The 19,196-nt window shown below is 41.3% G+C and overlaps 1 protein-coding gene across 2 annotated transcripts in view; it reads left to right on the top strand.

Moving 5' to 3' along the window:
- Positions 1-19,196, top strand: part of CCDC141 (coiled-coil domain containing 141) — a 796,073-nt gene that overhangs the window by 404,323 nt on the left and 372,554 nt on the right. For both annotated transcript variants that reach the window (XM_053698512.1, XM_053698511.1), the window contains exon 9: positions 14,478-14,619. In XM_053698512.1, coding sequence (XP_053554487.1) covers positions 14,478-14,619 — 142 coding nt within the window. The remainder of the gene's footprint in view (positions 1-14,477; positions 14,620-19,196) is intronic.

Genomic DNA, 19,196 nt, shown 5'->3' with positions numbered 1-19,196 from the left:
GTGGGAGGGGCCTAATTTTGCGCCTCAGATGCGCAGTTATATTTGACTAGATCTTCAGGCTGTTTCACATGAGGGTCCTGCTGCAGTTTGAGGGCCTATAAGAAGCTTTTTCCTCACAAATCTGGTTCCTAAGGGAAGGTAGGGCCACAGCAGAGCTGTGGCAAGGTGCTGACGTTGTTTTAACCGGTTTGTTGCTTGCTGTAGCTCCGGTTTGGGCATTAAGGGGTTAATCATTTTAATTGCTAGTGGTGCAATCTTACTAATGCTTTAGGTACATACTGTAAAAATTTCGAAAAGTTTGCTGCATTTTTTCACTGTTTTGCAAAATTGTGTGCCTTTTTTATCTCTTAAAGGCACAGTAACGTTTATGTCAAAGTGTGTTTTTACTTGATTAAAGTGATTTCTAAGTCTGTTTGTCTTACTACTAGTCTGTTAAACATGTCTGACACTAAGGAAAATCCTTGTTCAATGTGTTTAGAAGCCATGGTGGTACCCCCCCTCAGAATGTGTCCCACTTGTACTGATATGTCTATACACTTTAAAGAACATATTGTTGCACTTAAAAATGTGGCCCAAGATGATTCTCAGACAGAAGGTAATGAGGTTAGCCCGTTAACCTCTCCCCAAGTGTCACAACCAGTTACGCCCGCTCAAGCGACGCCTAGCACCTCTAGCGCGTCTAACTCTTTTACCTTGCAAGACTTGGCGACAGTTATGGATAATACCCTCTCAGTGTTTTTATCTAAACTGCCCGTGTTACCTGCAAAGCGTGATAGCTCTGTTTTAAGAACAGATTATGAGCATTCTGACGCTTTAGTAGCCGTATCCGATATACACTCACAACGCTCTGAAATGGGGGCGAGGGATGTGCTGTCTGAGGGAGAAATTTCCGATTCGGGAAAGGTTGCTCCTCAGACAGACTCAGATACGTTGGCTTTTAAATTTAAACTAGAACACCTCCGCTTATTGCTCAGGGAGGTATTAGTTACTCTGGATGACTGCGACCCTATGGTGGTTCCAGAGAAATTGTGTAAAATGGACAAGTACCTAAAAGTTCCTGTTTACACTGATGTGTTCCCGGTAACTAAGAGGATTGCGGATATCTTTACTAGGGAGTGGGATAAACCAGGTTTTCCCTTTGTTCCCCCTCCTGTTTTTAAGAAAATGTTCCCCATATCTAACCCCATGCGGGACTCGTGGCAGACGGTCCCTAAGGTGGAGGGGGCTGTTTCTTCACTGGCTAAACGCACAACTATACCAATCGAAGACAGTTGTGCTTTTAAAGACCCTATGGATAAAAAATTAGAGGGTTTACTTAAGAAAATTTTTGTTCAACAAGGTTTTCTTCTCTAACCTATTGCATGCATTGTTCCTGTAACCACTGCAGCTGCTTTCTGGTTCGACACGCTGGAAGATGCGCTCCAGACGGAGACCTCATATGAGGACATTATGGACAGAATTAAGGCTCTTAAGCTGGCTAATTCTTTTATCACAGATGCCGCTTTCCAACTAGTTAAGTTAGCGGCAAAAAATGCAGGTTTCGCCATTTTAGCGTGCAGGGCGTTATGGCTAAAGTCCTGGTTGGCCGACGTGTCATCAAAATCCAAACTACTGAACATCCCTCTTCGGGCCTGAATTGAAAGAGATTATTTCAGAAATCACTGGGGGAAAAGGCCATGCTTTCCCCCAGGACAAGTCCTTCAAGACGAAGAACAAACAAAATAATTTTCGTTCCTTTCGGAATTTCAGGAGTGGTATCGCTTAATCCTCCCCTGCTGCAAAGCAAGAGGGTAACTCTTCCCAACCCAGGGCAGCCTGGAAACCTTACCAGGGCTGGAACAAGGGTAAACAGGCCAAGAAGCCTGCAGCTGCCTCCAAGACAGCATGATGGGGTAGCCCCAGATCCGGGACCGGATCTAGTAGGGGGCAGACTCTCTCTCTTCGCTCAGGCCTGTTCAAGAGACGTACACGATCCCTGGGCCTTAGAGATTGTATCCCAGGGATATCTTCTGGAATTCAAGGACTCCCCTCCGAGGGGAAGGTTCCATATTTCTCGTCTGTCTACAGACATGACAAAGAAAGAGGCGTTCTTATGCTGTGTAGAAGACCTACATACAATGGGAGTGATCCACCCAGTTCCAATTGCGGAACAAGGGCTGGGGTTTTACTCAAACCTGTTTGTGGTTCCCAAAAAAGAAGGAACTTTCAGACCAATCCTGGATCTCAAAATTCTAAACAAATTCCTCAGAGTACCATCATTCAAGATGGAGACCATTCGGACAATCTTACCAATGATCCAGGAGGGTCAATATATGACTAACGTGGATCTAAAGGATGCGTATCTACACATTCCTATCCACAAAGATCATCACCAGTTTCTCAGGTTCGCCTTTCTGGACAAGCATTATCAGTTTGTGGCTCTTCCTTTCGGGTTGGCCACTGCTCCCAGAATTTTCACAAAGGTGCTATGGTCCCTCCTGGCGGTGATAAGACCACAGGGCATAGCAGTGGCGCCTTATCTAGACGACATCTTAATTCAGGCGTCAACTTTCCAAAGAGCCAAGTCTCACACGGAAATTGTAGTGGCCTTTCTGAGGTCTCACGGGTGGAAGGTGAACATCAAAAAGAGTTCTCTCTCCCCCGTCACAAGAGTTTCCTTCCTAGGAACTCTGATAGACTCGGTAGAAATGAAAATATTTCTGACGGAGGTCAGAAAGGTAAAACTTTTACCTACTTGTCGAGCTCTTCATTCCATTCCTCGGCCATCTGTAGCTCAGTGCATGGATACAATCGGACTTATGGTAGCGGCAATGGACATAGTCCCTTTTGCACGGATACACCTCAGACCACTGCAACTGTGCATGCTCAAACAGTGGAATGGGGATTATGCAGATTTGTCTCCTCAAATACAGTTGGACCAGGGGACCAGAGATTCTCTTCTCTGGTGGTTTTCTCAGGATCACCTGTCTCAGGGAATGTGTTTCCGCAGACCAGAGTGGATCATCGTAACGACCGACGCCAGTCTGTTGGGCTGGTGTGCAGTCTGGGACTTCCTGAAAGCTCAGGGCTTATGGTCTCGGGAAGAAGCTCTTCTCCCGATAAACATTCTGGAACTGAGGGCGATATTCAACGCGCTTCAGGCATGGCCACAGCTAGCTGCGGCCAAATTCATCAGATTTCAGTCGGACAACATCACGACTGTAGCTTACGTCAATCATCAGGGGGGAACAAGGAGTTCCCTAGCAATGATGGAAGTAGCCAAAATAATCAGGTGGGCGGAGGATCACTCTTGCCATCTCTCAGCAATTCACATCCCAGTAGACAACTGGGAGGCAGATTTTCTAAGTCGTCAGACTTTTCACCCGGGGGAGTGGGAACTCCACCCGGAATTATTTGCCCAGCTGACTCAGCTATGGGGCACTCCAGAATTGTATCTGATGGCGTCCCATCAGAACACCAAACTTCCTCTTTACGGGTCCAGGTCCCGGGATCCCCAGGCGGGGCTGATAGATGCTCTAGCAGCGCCTTGGTCCTTCAATCTGGCCTATGTTTTTCCACCGTTTCCTCTCCTCCCGCGTCTGGTTGCCAGAATCAAGCAGGAGAGGGCTTCAGTGATTCTAATAGCGCCTGGTATGCAGACCTAGTGGACATGTCATCTGTGCCACCATGGACGCCTAATTCTGTCAAAGCGTGGTTTCTCTGAGTCGGTCATTGATACCCTGATTCAGGCTAGAAAGCCTGTCACCAGGAAAATCTACCATAAGATTTAGCGAAAATATATTTTTTGGTGCGAATCCAAGGGCTACTCATGGAGTAAGGTTAGGATTCCCAGGATTTTGTCCTTCCTCCAAGATGGATTGGAGAAAGGATTATCAGCTAGTTCCTTAAAGGGACAGATATCTGCTTTATCTATTCTTTTCCACAAACGTCTGGCAGAGGTACCAGACGTTCAAACGTTTAGTCAGGCTTTAGTCAGAATCAAGCCTGTTTATAGACCTGTGGCTCCGCCATGGAGTCTGAATTTAGTTCTTTCAGTTCTACAAGGGGTTCCGTTTGAACCTTTACATTCCATAAATATTAAGCTTTTATCTTGGAAAGTTTTGTTTTTGGTAGCTATCTCTTCTGCTCGAAGAGTTTCAGAGTTATCTGCTTTACAGTGTGATTCACCTTACCTGGTGTTCCATGCAGATAAGGTAGTTTTACATACCAAACCCGGTTTTCTTCCTAAGGTTGTGTCTAATAAGAATATTAACCAGGAAATTGTTGTTCCTTCTCTGTGTCCTAATCCTTCGTCGAAGAAGGAACGTCTGTTACACAATCTTGATGTGGTTCATGCTTTAAAGTTCTATTTACAAGCAACTAAGGATTTCAGACAAACAACTTCTTTGTTTATCTATTCTGGTAAGAGGAGAGGTCAGAAGGCGACCGCTACCTCTCTTTCCTTTTGGCTCAAAAGCATCATCGGTTTGGCCTATGAGACTGCTGGCCAGCAGCCTCCTGAAACAATTACTGCTCATTCTACCAGAGCAGTGGCTTCCACATGGGCTTTCAAAAATGAGGCTTCTGTTGAACAGATTTGTAAGGCAGTGACTTGGTCTTCGCTGCATACCTTTTCCAAATTTTACAAATTTGATACTTTTGCTTCTTCGGAGGCTATTTTTGGGAGAAAGGTCTTACAAGCAGTGGTGCCTTCTGTTAAAGGTACCCGTCTTGTTCCCTCCTTTCATCCGTGTCCTAAAGCTTTGGTATTGGTATCCCATAAGTAAAGGATGAACTCGTGGACTGGATACACCTTACAAGAGAAAACAGAATTTATGCTTACCTGATAAATTTCTTTCTCTTGTGGTGTATCCAGTCCACGGCCCGTCCTGGCGATTAAGTCAGGTAGATTTTTTGTTTAAACTACAGTCACCACTGCACCCTATGGTTTCTCCTTTTTCTTCCTAACCTTCGGTCGAATGACTGGGGGGGGTGGAGCTAGAGGGGGAGCTATATGGACAGCTCTGCTGTGTGCTCTCTTTGCCACTTCCTGTAGGGAAGGAGAATATCCCACAATTAAAGGATGAACCCGTGGACTGGATACACCACAAGAGAAAGAAATTTATCAGGTAAGCATAAATTCTGTTTTTGTTTTTGGAAACTCATGTTTGTTATAGTTTCCCTGTTGGGAAACATCTCTTCTCTGGAATTCGATACTAGCGATCTTGTGGTTGCTTGGACACTTCTGCGGAAGTTGCATGTTAAGATGTTGGTTACATAGTTCTATAGATCCTTTGTCTATCCCTGCTGGGGTTTTGATTTTTCTGTGACCTGGTTCAGTTCGGAAGTGCCCTCCGCAGCAGGCTGGTCCTGGTCGGCGCTGGTTTCTGTTCCTTAAAGTCTATACCATCCACGTGGTGCTGGTGTATCTGGCTGACCTGTTTGGGTGATGAGTTGCTCTCTCACATGAGAAGTTCGTTATGCTATGATTCCTCCTTTAGAACAGATAAATCTTCCCCTTGGGATAGGGATTTCCGTGGAGAGGAAAACCATGAGAGTTTAATTATTTTTGTTTTGAGACTCTGCCCTTGTCGGGACTAAGAGAGGAGGCCTTTTTGTGCATTGACGTCAGGCTGGTTTTCGTTGATTCTTTTTGGGTGGGGCATCAAGGGGTTTGTACTCGGTCCTCTTGGTCCTGTTCCTGATTGTTGGTAGGGTTCCAGAAGAGGATCTTGCTAAGAAGGGTCCTAAACGTTCTTTGACCTCTGAGCTAGAATCCTTCATTCCCCATTGGACTGGAGGTTGAGATGACTCCCTAAAACATCTGGAGTACCAGGTCGGGCGGCTTTTTATATCCCCTATGGTATTCTTTTTGGCCTGCTCTTCTTTTTTTGTGGTTTTTTACTTCCGTACCTCTTCCTAAGGGGTCGAGGTGACTTAGGCTTCCTTTTTCTCTTTCTGGGAATGGTTGTGTGGTCATCGGTTCTGGAAGTTCGGGCATTTTTGGCCTATTTTCTTCCTGATGCTGCTTCTCGTCTGCTCCCAGGTTTTTGGGGCTCTGGAGAATGTGTTGGTCTCCTTTTTTGTCCTGGAACCACCTTTCCTTATGTCAGATCGGTTTGATATGTCGTTTCCTGGAATATCAATGCTCGTTTATCGTTTTCTCCCTTTGTCTGGGGAGGTTACAGAGAGGTTGAGCCAGATAGATCGTTTGGAGACTGTGTTGCAGAGGTGCGCTTTTTCTTGTCAACTTCTTAGCTGTTGGTCTTGGGGCTATTGTCCTTCGATTCTTGACGAGTTATTTTCTCTATCTCTGGGATGCTTAGGGAATTTCCAGTGTCCTAGGACTTTTGGATGTTGCTGCGATTGCATCTCTTATGGTTCTCTGTATGAGGTGTTCCTATGGTTCCTCAGGGGTTTCTAGTTTGGGACAGCTCCGGTTTCTGGGGGCCCGTGTTTTTCTGGACCTGGTCTAGGATATCTGGCCAGACCCCCTAGTTGGATCCCGAGTGCTTCAGTCCTTACGGTCCTGAGACATCCGTTTGCTCCTTCAGGTGTTGTCTCTTCTTTTAGCCTGATGGTTAGTTTAGCTACCTAGCAAACGAGAGTTTGATCTCTTCTTACAGCTACTTCCACTCTAGAGGTGGGCTCGCTGGATATTTGTTTATCTACTGGGCCGGCTGTTGCAGCCGGATGTTGCCTCTTCAGTCGATTTTGTTTTTGTCGTCTGTTTAATGTTGCACGCTCCGTGCCTGTGGGTGGGTGAGCAGTTGTCTTTGGCTTTCACATCCCCTTAAGGGAATTGGGGTATACCACATTTTCCGCCTGATGCGGAGGGGGGTTCCCTCTGCCTTGCATACACGATTTTGTGTGGGGGTGGATTCTGGTATCGTGCTAGCACTGTTGTTTCAGTGTGGTTTCCTTCTTGTAGGGAAGGGAACTGGTTCTGGGCCTGAGTTCTGGAACCCGAGAATTTTCTATGTTCTGTTCTGGCTTAGTAGTTTAGCATGCCAGTCTTGTTACATATGGTCGCGGTTTGCCTACCTTTTGATACCGTTTAGTTCTTTGTTCTTCCTTTTTGGAGACCTGGGTAGCCCGGGGAATACTTTATTTCCCTGCTTTCAGACATGCCAGTCGTTTGGTGCTGGGTCCATTTCCTCGATAAAGCAGCCCATGTAGCCTAAGGGTTGGCTTTGTGGCTTACAACTCAAGGGTTGTTGGTTCGAATCCAGCTGCTGATGCTGGTTATCCTTTTAACAGTCTGAGGTCTGGGGGCTCGCTTGAGCTTCTTCTCCAGATCTTGTGATCTCTCCATAGGTGGAGTTTAGTGTAGTTTCTTACTCAGCAGGGAGCTGTTCTCTGCTGGGTTTTGGATGCATTCCTGCTTTTGCTCTTTTTGCCTGGGAGGGAGTGGGTTTGTGCACTTCTTGAAAGGTTCCCTCTGTGGAAGTTTCTGGTGCAGTTCCTAGCCTGATAGGCTAGTTTCGTGGCTGGTGTTTACTAGACTTTTGTTGCAGCGTTGGAGCCGGGGGCTTCATCTGGGGCACAATAAGTTCTAATGGTGCTAATTTTAGGCAGTTCTGGGGAGTGACTTTTTTTTTCTTGATCGCTCTTTCATGAGTGCGGACTGCACTCTGTGTGAGGTATGGGAGCTGCCTTGTACCTCTGGATTTTCATAGGGTCATTTCATGGTCCTTTGGACTTCCATTCAGAGAGGGGTAGGGTTTTTTCCCCTCCCTTTCTTCTGTTCGGTCATTGGAGTTCATTCTCTATGCTTTTTTGTCTTGTTGCAACCTTGGGTTGCGCTTGATTTTTGCTGGGGTCCCTTTTTACCCTAATTGCTGAGCTTTCAGATCTCTTGTTGAGTCTTTCCCTTTCTTATTACCTTCTGAGAATATGTGGAATTTTCGGGCTTGGAGCCTGCAGGACTTGGCCTCTTTGGGGGCTTTGTGCTCGGTGGAATCTAGCGATTTTGAGCGGTCTCTATCTGGGCCTTGCAGGATTTAATTGATGGGCAGTTATTTAGTCCTTTCAGTTTTTGTCCTTCTGTTATATACAGCTGTTTTTTTGTGTTTTTTTTTTTTGTCTAGTTTGGGTAATTTCTGGCTGTGGTGCCCTTCGAATGGTCCGCCTCATCTACCCGCCCGTTTTTTGCATTCAGTGTCCTCTATAGCTTGGGTATTGTTTTCCCAAAAGTAATGAATGCCGCTGTGGACTCTCCCCGTTTAAGAAGAAAAACATAAATTATGCTTACCTGATCATTTTCTTTTCTTCCGATGGGGAGAGTCCATAGCTCCCCGCCCACGTTTTTATGTAGTAATGAACATAGGCATCAGTCCACACATTTACAGAACTATAAGCAGGAGCAGTTATATATACAAAAAAATCTTTCATGCAGAACAGCATTTTTAAGATTCAACTATATAATGGTGAGGAATACGACTAGCGCGCCTCTAGTACATTCACCTAAACAATCAATACTCAACCTCTTTTTTTTTATCTCTTTGTAGTTACTATATACTGTATGTAAATAGCCCTCTTCCAACTGATGAGACCACTTTTGGGTCTCAGTCACATATGTAAAAACTGTATATAAGAGGGAAGCTTATCAAGAATAGTGTGTGTGTGTGTGTGGGGGGGGGGGGTGATTTGAAGTAATATAAAAGTAAATGTGCTTTTATGGTGTTGGCAGTAATGAAAATAGTAAATATAAATATTTGAAAATTCTGCAAATTAAAATTCTTATGACTATTTCACCTTTTAGTAATTCAGGTCAGTTCAATCACTTTCTTTTCTCAATAGCTCTAGTTCTTTGTTTATGTTTGCTTACCTGGCAGTAAAATGTTACTTGATCATAATGATTTGTAAAAGTATTGTGCCAGAAAACATATAATAGATAATGAACAGGAAGTGAAACTGGAGATTTTAAAGGACCGTTAAACACAGTAGAATTTCATAATAAACAAATGCATAACAAAAAGACAATTTAAAAAGCACCGAGTCTGAATTTTAAATGAGTAGTAAACATTTTTCTGACCTATTTTAGAGTTTGTTCAATATTCCTTCCCCTGTATCATGTGACAGCCATCAGCCAATTACACAATACATATACATATATACTGTGATTTCTTGCACATGCTCAGTAAGGAGCTGGTGCATATAAAATACTGTACATAGCAATAGAAGTAAATTGGAAAGTTGTTTATAATTGCATTCTCTGTTTGAATCATTATTTCAGTATAGATTCCAACATGTGATGTCACATGGACTTTCACCATCTGATCAAAGAAAACAAAATGTATGCCTTATCTAATAAAATTAATTTCTTTCATGATGGTGAAGAGTCCACAAGTCCCACTCTTTCTTTTAACAGTTGGTGGAAGTACATGTTTTGCAAAAATGGAGCGCATATGCTTTATCTCCTTAATGTCATGCAATTTCTATAATAATCTTCAGTGACATAAATATATATCTCCTTATAAATAAAAAGAGGGAAGCGCTCAACCTGGGAACGAACAATTGCATAATAGCTTGTTCTCTATTTATTTATATCTTTCCTTATATTTGTGCTTACGGGGACACAGAGTTCTGTAACATTTTCTTCCCTTTAATGTGTTCCCAGTGAGTCATTTTACCTGCTGGGATGTATTGAATGGTTTTCAAATAGCTCCTTTATCTTTAGTTTGCCTTTTGAAATCAGTGATTTTGCCTGTTTATACCTGACCAAACCTGAAGTAAAACATGAAAATTAATTGATCTTGTAATGATGATATGTTTTTGAATGTTGTTTTTTTTCATTTAACCAATAATATTAATTGTTGAAACACATGCAATTAATAAATTCATAAGTCTTACTAAAAATAATAAATTAACTTTCTCTCTAACTTCCAAATTCACCATGAATCTATATCAAATTACGTATATTAAACAATTATATGAGGGAAAGAAGTAAGCTAGAACTGCTTTTATCATCAAACGCTACAGGAGTAACTTTATCGTGCACCATAATAGAAATCCATTACTGAGGAGTTTTAGCGTGCCTCTCAAACAGCTTCCGTCATTGGTGCTACCCAGGCAGAATTAACCTTAGTGCATGAGAAAATCATTTACCAGTTAATTGTAATTTGAGTACAAACATACAGCATTATATATAATAGTAAAGCGATATTAGTGCTCCACAACACTAGTATTTTTGTGCTCACCTTGTAATATGGCCCCAAATGTTTAACTGTGTATATTAAAAAAACCTTTGTACTATTCATTCATAATTTATTGTGCCAATTTCCCTGTAATTTAACTCCGAAAATTTGTGGTTTCTTCATTGCCTCCAGGGAGACTGGAGAGCACCCTGCAAGATCCAGAACCATGACCGTATAAATATTTTACATATTAATTGCTTGATCGGTGCAGGAGATTATTTATAACTGGCCACCAGGAAAGTAGTTAAGATAAACAATACTCAATGATTTTAAAGGGGTGTTTCCTTAGAATGCAAAACAGTATGACTATTTCTTACAAAATTACAATTTACATGCTACTAAACATTTGCTTTTGCAGTACAGTGCTTAGAGGGAGTCAGCATTTAATCTCACCATAAAATATTTAATTAAAAACATTACAGTATTCATTAATTATTTATTTTGCCTGCTTTTGCTCTAAAATACCTATAAAAAGTTTGCTTGCTGCACTCTCCAGAGACAGTGGAGTGCCTCTATCAAACTTAATTGAACAGTGTACCCTAAATTTGTATCCCTTTTAATTTGTTCCCAATAATCCATTTTGCCTGCTGGAGTGTATTAAATTGTTTACAAATCGCTCCTTTACCCTTTAATCGTCATTTGAAATAGTTGATTTTGCCTGTGGTATCCCTACCTATTCTGAAAGTTTCTATACTTAAAGGGACACTGAACCCAAATTTTTTCTTTTGTGATTCAGATAGAACATGCAATTTTAAGCAACTTTCTATTTTACTCCTATTATCAAATTTTCTTCATTCTCTTGGTATGTTTATTTGAAAAGCAAGAATGTAAGATTAGAGGCCGGCCCATTTTTGGTGAACAACCTGGGTTGTCCTTGCTGATTGGACAGCACCAATAAACAAGTGCTGTCCATGGTCCTGAACCAAAAATTTGCTGGCTCCTTAGCTTAGATGTCGTCTTTTTCAAATAAAGATAGTAAGATAACGAAGAAAAGTTGATAATAGGAGTAAATTAGAAAGTTGCTTAAAATTGCATGCTCTATCAGAATCATGAAAGAAAAAATGTGGGTTCAGTGTCCCTTTAAGTATAGACTAAAGAAAAGCTGTGTAAACATAGACAACAGAAGAATTTACACTCCCATTGGGAGGCAGGAGAGACAAGTAATAAAACATTAATTTTCAATTGTTCTCTTTAAGGCCCTGATGATCGAAAGTGCCACAAAGCGACAAGATATTCAAATGGGATCTGTTGCCATGTGGAGAAAGCCGGCAAAATATTGCAAGCTGCTGACATCAGTGTTTAAAGGCAGCATCGTTTTACTATACATTGCAATGGGTGGCGATACTGGCAAAATATTCCAAGCAGCATTGCCACCTACATTGACGATGTAAAGTAAAATATCCCTTTTAAATATATCACCGAACCTAAAAAACATACCGATTAACACCCCACCACGAACTATCCCTATACTACTTAGCCCCCTAATTGCCAAAGCCCCCACCACAAACTACCCCTAACCTAATTAACCCCCTAACCGCCAATACCCCACCGCTGTCTTATAACATAATTTTTATTTAGAAAAATACATATTAATATTTAAAATAAAAAAGAACATGAAAAGAACAGCTGTTTAAAATCTATACAATACTTAAAATCATATGCATTATACAAGAAATTGCATATAATTTAAACATTGTATATACATGTATTGACATAGCTCCTATAGTTTTAATAGGAACGTTTTATTCAAATTCCAGCGGAGTAACATGCATTTTATTGGGCTAACATCACCATTAGTGTGATATATTCAAAGGGCTGCCCTGCAGGTTAGGTACAGGGTTTCAGCCATATTTGTCTCCCCAGTCTGAGTCAGGTAGTGTAGGTTTAGTTGCAGTTATTTGAAGTGGTCCTACACAGAAACCTCTTTGTTTCAGTAAATGCACTGCCTGTGCTGTGTATGAACACTTCAAATACAGCCAACCCCCCCACACACATACTCACTGATAGTGCCGACAAGTGGCGATGCCGGTGGAGTTTTTCTGAAGCTGCGATCCCTATTATTTCCTATTAAAAAAAACATTGCCTCTTCAGCACTTTGCGGTTCAGCCCCCTTTTTTTGAATATATTGACAGACAGCGATCCTGGCGACCCCAAGCAGGCAGTTTCTTGTTGCCCTGTTGATGTTTTGAATATCAGGGATTAAAGGGACAGTCTAGGCTAAAATAAACTTTCATGATTTAGATAAAGCATGTAATTTTAAACAATTTTCCAATTTACTTTTATCACCAATTTTGCTTTGTTCTCTTGGTATTCTTAGTTGAAAGCTTAACCTAGGAGGTTCATGTGCTAATTTCTTAGACCTTGAAGTCCACCTCTTTCAGATTGCATTTTAACATTTTTTCACCATTAGAGGGTGTTAGTTCACGTATTTCATATAGATAACACTGTGCTCGTGCACGAGAAGTTATCTGGGAGCAAGCACTGATTGGCTAAACTGCAAGTCTGTCAAAAGAACTAAAAAAAGGGGCAGTTTGCAGAGGCTTAGATACAAGATAATCACAGAGGTTAAAAGTATATTATTATAACTGTGTTGGTTATGCAAAACTGGGGAATGGGTAATAAAGGGATTATCTATCTTTTAAAACAATAAAAATTCTGGTGTAGACTTTCCCTTTAAGAATTGGGCTTTGGTTTAAATACAGAAATAGTATAAAGAAGCATGTGTGTGTACAGAAGGTTTTCCCTTTCTCTTACATTTTATACTCTTCATCTGGTATAATAAGTCATTGGAAACAGATTAAGGGAAAACTATTTTAAAGTACACTGTTTCTTTAAGTATGGTGACATTTTCCGGAACCTGCAAAATTCTGCACAAGAATTGGTCAGCTCATAGAACAAACTTATTTACATCTGCCCCTATGTAGTTCTTCTAGAGCCTGGTTTCTCAACAGCCGGGCCGTGGCCCAGTACCGGGCCGCGATAGCCCTGCTGGTGGGCCCCGACCTGTCATGCAACCACTGCACACTCTTACCCCACTGCAAACTAGGGGCAGACTGAGACCAATCAAGGCCCCAGGAACACTGTCTCACACTGACCAAAATGTATTGCATTTTATGCAAATGAACATGGTAGCCTCCCTGACCTGCCCCCAACAGGCCCCTCAACCTCCAGAGCCAGGACCCCCAACATTAAGGTCCAGAGAAAAGGCACCCAACCTCCAGGGCCAGACCCCACACTCTATGGCCCTCACAGCGACAGACCCCCGCCAGGGCCCCCACTAAACCCACACTTATTTGCTTAGTTACTGATAGGGCAACTGAAAACTCCAGCTTAAGGAATGCACAAGGATCCGTGGAGATGTCATTTGTAGGCCCCCCTACTTCCTGGTAGCTCAGCCCAGGTCCTATTTGCCTGGCAGATCAGCTCTCCCCTGCTGCTCACATATATATATATATATATATATATATATATCTACCGGGCCTTGGACATGTCTAGCTAAATTTTACCGGGCCTTGAGCTCACTTTGGTTGAGAACCACTGTTCTAGAGATCATCAGGTGTATGGTTTCCACCAGACTTTCTAAAAGGTTTACCCTCAATTTGCAAAATTCTAGAAATTGTGCTAAAGTGAGTGTTAAATGATTTCCAAAAATGTTTGCAATGCTGTGGTAATATTTGATTAATTTGTGTGTGTGTATATGTGTGCGTGTGTGTATATGTGTGTGTGTGTATATATATATATATATATATATATATATATATATATATATATATATAGCGATCTTCAACAAAGGACTGCACTCACTGGGTTTCCAAAAAAATACTTATTTATTAGGTAACGTTTCGGGATTCGCAGACCCCTTCCTCAGACCAGAATGGGGTCTGCGAATCCCGAAACGTTACCTAATAAATAAGTATTTTTTTGGAAACCCAGTGAATGCAGTCCTTTGTTGAAGATCGCTGTGAATATTACTGATCTGCACCCTGGTTGCTGACTATATGACATTGTGAGTGCAGATACACATGGAGGATATATATATATAAATATATATATATATATATATATATATATGTGTGTGTGTGTGTGTGAGATAGAGTACCTTTAATTTGAGAATATGTTAAACAATACCTATTACACATAATAGTCTTCTTAGTTTCATTTTTATGACACCTGGATTCAGCTTATATTAGTCTCAATTGCTTGTGTCTAAAGTAAAAAGTTTTTCCATATCCCTTTTTTATTTTCTTGGCTATAGCTCACGGCAGTAGAAGTGCTAACAGCTGTTTGCTTCATATTTAGCTCTGGAATGACTGGAGTTCAGGAAATTATTGGATACCTTCAGCAAAGAGTAGATCAACTAACGGATCATGGCTCCACGTCTATGGAACATACACTAAGAAAACCACAGATTGACACGTCAGTAGAAGATCATTTTGAGAAGGTACAGCAGGAGTTGACAAATCTCTTTAAACTTTAGCAACAAGTAAGAATATTTAGGAGCCAGTCATACTTTTAGGAGCCAAACAGTGGTATTTATATATAGATATATGGAGAATAACCTAAAAAGTTAGGAGCCAGGGGTAAAACTCTAGGAGTCAGTGGCTGCCTGGCTACTGGGTTTGTTGAGCCCTGAGGTACAGTACATATCAAAAAAGGGTATTTGTATGTAATATTCAAAAGTTCCTATTTGTATGATTCACCAATACAGCATTTATTATTTTAAGTAGCCGAATTTATGTATGCAAGATGGGATCCATTCAACTTAGTTATTTTTATTAAAGGATTAGTCTAGTCAAAATTAAAATTTCATGATTCAGATAGAGTATGCATTTTTAAGCAACTTTCTTATTTACTCCTATTATCATTTTTCTTTGTTCTCTTGGTATCTTTATTTGAAAAAACAAAAATGTAAGTATAGGAGCCGGCCCATTTTTGGTTCAGAACCTGGGTAGCACTTTCTGATTGGTGTCTAAATGTAGCCACCAATCAGTAAGCGCTTCCAAGGTGCTGAACCAAAAATGGTCTGGCTCCTAAGCTTACAGTCAAAGATAGCAAGAGAACAAAGAAAAATTGATAATAGGAGTAAATTAGAAAGTTTCTTAAAACTGCATGCTCTATCTGTATCATGAAAGTTTAATATTGACTACACTATTCCTTTAGAAAAAAAGTTACTATGCTGACATTTGTATAAGTTAAATTATTCTTTATCTACATGTCCCTTTCTATATATTGCACAGTAATTTGTGGCAAAATGGTGTTTGCTGTTTAGTTTTTCTTGCATTGAAATGAAATCTACCCCTGTGTTAGCAGGTGTTTGGGATCTGAAGCCTGCTGTATCTTTCTGTTCAGCATACTTGTGTAATGGCATGGGAAGGTCACTCACATTTGAGGAAATCGAATTGTGACCACTCCTAGTACAGTATACTGGTACTGCCGTGCTTGGGAATCCTTTAAAAAATGTATTTCTGCTTGTTGATGAGGTTTTCACCTTGATATTAATTTAAAGGAATATTAAACAGTCTGTTTCATTTTTGTAATAAAAAAGTTCTAAGCTGTGGTATATACTTAATACAAATCATTGCAATATGTATTATTCATCTATTTAAATGTTTTTACCTTTTATTTATGCAGTGTACATTACTTTTTGTAGATTGTGGTCTTTACAGGAAGCCTGTTTAGCATTATGTCATAACACTTCCAGACTTGGTTTATTATTAAAGGGATATGAAACCTAGAAATTTTCATTTGTGATTCAGAGTATGCAATTTTTTTTTCAAATTTGCTTCATTCCCATGGTATTCTTTGTTGAAGAGATACCTAGGTGGATAGGTGGATGTCAGGAGTATTACATGGCAGAAAATAGTGCTGCCATCTAGTGCTCTTGCAAAACTGCTGCCATATAGTGCTTCAGACATGGGCAGGCTCCGGAGCTTACTTCCCTACTTTTCAACAGAAAGATACCAAGAGAACAAAGACAAATGGATAAAAGAAGTAAATTAGGAAGTTTAAAATCGCATTCTCTATCTGAATCATTAAAGTGATTGAGTTACTTATTCTGGAACTGGATCTTCTCTGGCTTTGCTTATTTTCCTGCCCTCTAAAAGTGACGTTTGCACTGTGTTTTATTGTAGTTTAAAAAGGATGCTGGTACTTGGAACTCAGAACTGGGGCCTGAGAGTTTATTTTGTTGCATTTTGTGGCTCAAGGCACTGCTTATCCACACCAATGAATTGTTTGATACATTGTAAAGGATGCTGCTGAAACATATGACTTAGTGTACTTGCCAGCACCTTGAGATGCTTCTCTGTACCCAGCAGTATAAAGTACCTATCAATTAAAGAGATTCAGTAGGAAGTGCACCACTGGTACTGTTGTATTCATTTTAATTTAAATATAAATAACTTTTATTACTGGTATTGTTTTCAAGACAGAAACAAAACAAACTGTTATCATGTTTTCATGCTGCTCTTTGGAGTAGGGTATGGATGATATTTTTAATGTAGTGTTCCTTTAAGATCATTCATTCTTTGAATGTCGGCTTTGAGGTTGTTACTCCATTATCCTGTCCTAAAACTAAGACTGAAAAAGAAGCCCTTCTGAACAGCATGGATCTTGCCAGCCTGGCAATTATTATTTGGAAGCTATTAACTCACTCAGAAGGAATGGCTACCTTATTTGTCTTCAATTCTGAGTTTTAGAAATTCTTCTATATCTCGTTGGCTAATATTATTTTGTCCTCCTTCCTTATAACTTATTAGCTCAAGAAAAAGTCCCATCTTGTAAGGTAAATGATGTGGAGGCTAGCCTTTGTTCTTGGAGCGTTGGACTCTGGCAAGGGATGGTCTCGTCTTCTGGCAGGACTTGCAAGTTTTTCTCATCGTCCATTTGACTTTGGACATTGTATGGTAACTCCCGGGAGTCTGGTTTTACATCAGATGGGAGATCTCTGTTTCCAGGTTCTTGTTTATTTGGGGGGCTCAGACCTCCTCGCTCTGGCTCTTCCGGTGGATGAGTTTTTCACTCAGCATTTCCTTTGTGGATCCAGTTGCGGGTTGTACCGGACTGCTAGGATCTAGAGCTGGTCTGGGGTTCCCCAGTTCCAGGAAACTTGGGCTGTGCCTTTTGATTGGGCTTGTTGATCTGGTTCAGTAGACCAGGTTTTTCTGGGTGCCGATGCCCCCTGGACTTGCCCTTTTCCTATGGTCGGTTCCCTTGGTTGGCTTGCTGAAATGGTTTTATGATAGAACCATTGCAGCTATGGCACCTTGTCTGTGTGCTAGCCAGTTAGATCTTCAGGGGGTTTCTTCCAGGTCAGGGCGTTGGAGTTTTGTTCTCTTGGTTCAGCCTACGACTGTGTCCTGGGGGCAGGTGCTCTATCCTTCCGGCCCGCTTGCCGGCCCCCCTTTGTCTTGGGGGGGGGCTTATGTCCTTCCTTTTGAAAGTGTGGTCCCTATCTTGGGGTTTCTCCTGGTTTCAGGAGGGTAGGACAGACGGGTTAACCTATTTCGGAGAGAGGTACACTCTCTGGGTTGTTCTGTCCATTTGGAGAGTTGCTGGCTCCGCCTTGAGTTGTTTGAGCATGGGGCTTTTCTGGTCCCCTGGTTTCAGACCTGCCGATGCTTGGGCTGGCCCGGCTGGGGGTAGGTCCTGAGATCCGTTGTTCTCTCGGATCTTGGAGGAGCATTGGTCCTCGTTGTGGTTCTGGGCTCTCCCTTTATTTTGAGCCCAGTATGTGTCGGTCTGGCGGTTTCGGTTGCCTAAAGTATACCTTCTGTAAGGGAGTTTTGGCAGTGCTCTGACTTAGTATAATGGTTAAAGCAACAGCTTAAAGGGACATTGAAACCCACTTTTTTCTTTCATGGTTCAGATAGAACATACAATTTTAAACAACTTTACAGTTTACTTCTATTATCTAATTTGCTTCATTCTCTTGGTATCCTTTGCTGAAAAGCATATCTAGATACGCTCAGTAGCTGCTGATTGGTAGCTGCACATAGATGCCTCGTGATTGGCTCACTCATGTGCATTGCTATTTCTACAACAAATGATATCTAAAAAAATTAAGCTAATTAGCTAATAGAAATAAATTGGAATGTTGTTTAAAATTGTATCCTCTATCTGAATCATGAAAGGAAAAAATGAGGTATAATGTCCCTTTAAGACTTTGCCAACTTAGGTTTAATTCCCATTACAGGGAAATATTTTTCGCTACTTCTTGGTAGCCGCTTCTAGCAAGCATTTCTTTGTGTCATCATGAGGATGGCTGCGTGTTCTTGATTCAGGTGTTTATCTCGTCTGGGTCTGCTACATGTAGTTTTGGCAGAACTCCCTCAGGGTTCTGAGTTCGGATGATGTTTGGTCTTCCTTTTCACTTGTTCCTAGGGGCTGGTTGACTTGCTCCCTGGCAAGTGAAGGGTTGCTCTTTGAAACCAGCTACAGCTGTTTGCTCCTTGACCGACTGCTAGATAGCTGTTCCAATCCTTTGCAGGACGTTGGGGGATCGTTTTCTCTGTTCTGCTTCCAGTTCCAAACCTTGTGGTTCTATTGGGATTGGACGTTGCCTCCCCTTGTTGTCAGGACCCTTTTAGGTCTTGCGAGCTTGGTTTGTTTGGGGGTTTTCCTTTTATGGAGTTTGTGGAACCTCTCAGTTCCCATTTGGTTTTTCCATGCCTTATTCCTTTGGGAGTTTCAGCGGGTGTTCCCTTCGCTAGTAAGGGGTGTGTGGTGGGGGACCAACTGTGAGCAACAGTGTCTTCAGGAGGACTGTTGGCTCAGTTGTATCTGATGTTGCGGTCTATACCTAGGTTTCCAGGCTATCTATTTGATTTGACTGAATGTAGTTTAGTAAAACTAACAATACCTAAGTGTTGAATGTAAATTTGTTATAAAATCAGCTATTTTTAAAATTATTTGATTTGCACCATTTAAGACAATATATTTGATAGTAATGATAACAGAATGAAATTTACTTAGATGTTTTCAAATCTGTAACCAAACATTTAATAGGAAAATCCAAAC

The sequence above is a fragment of the Bombina bombina genome, chromosome 1 (genome assembly GCF_027579735.1).
Source record: "Bombina bombina isolate aBomBom1 chromosome 1, aBomBom1.pri, whole genome shotgun sequence".
NCBI classification, from domain to species: Eukaryota; Metazoa; Chordata; class Amphibia; order Anura; family Bombinatoridae; genus Bombina; species Bombina bombina.
This window is presented reverse-complemented; position numbering and strand designations above follow the sequence as displayed.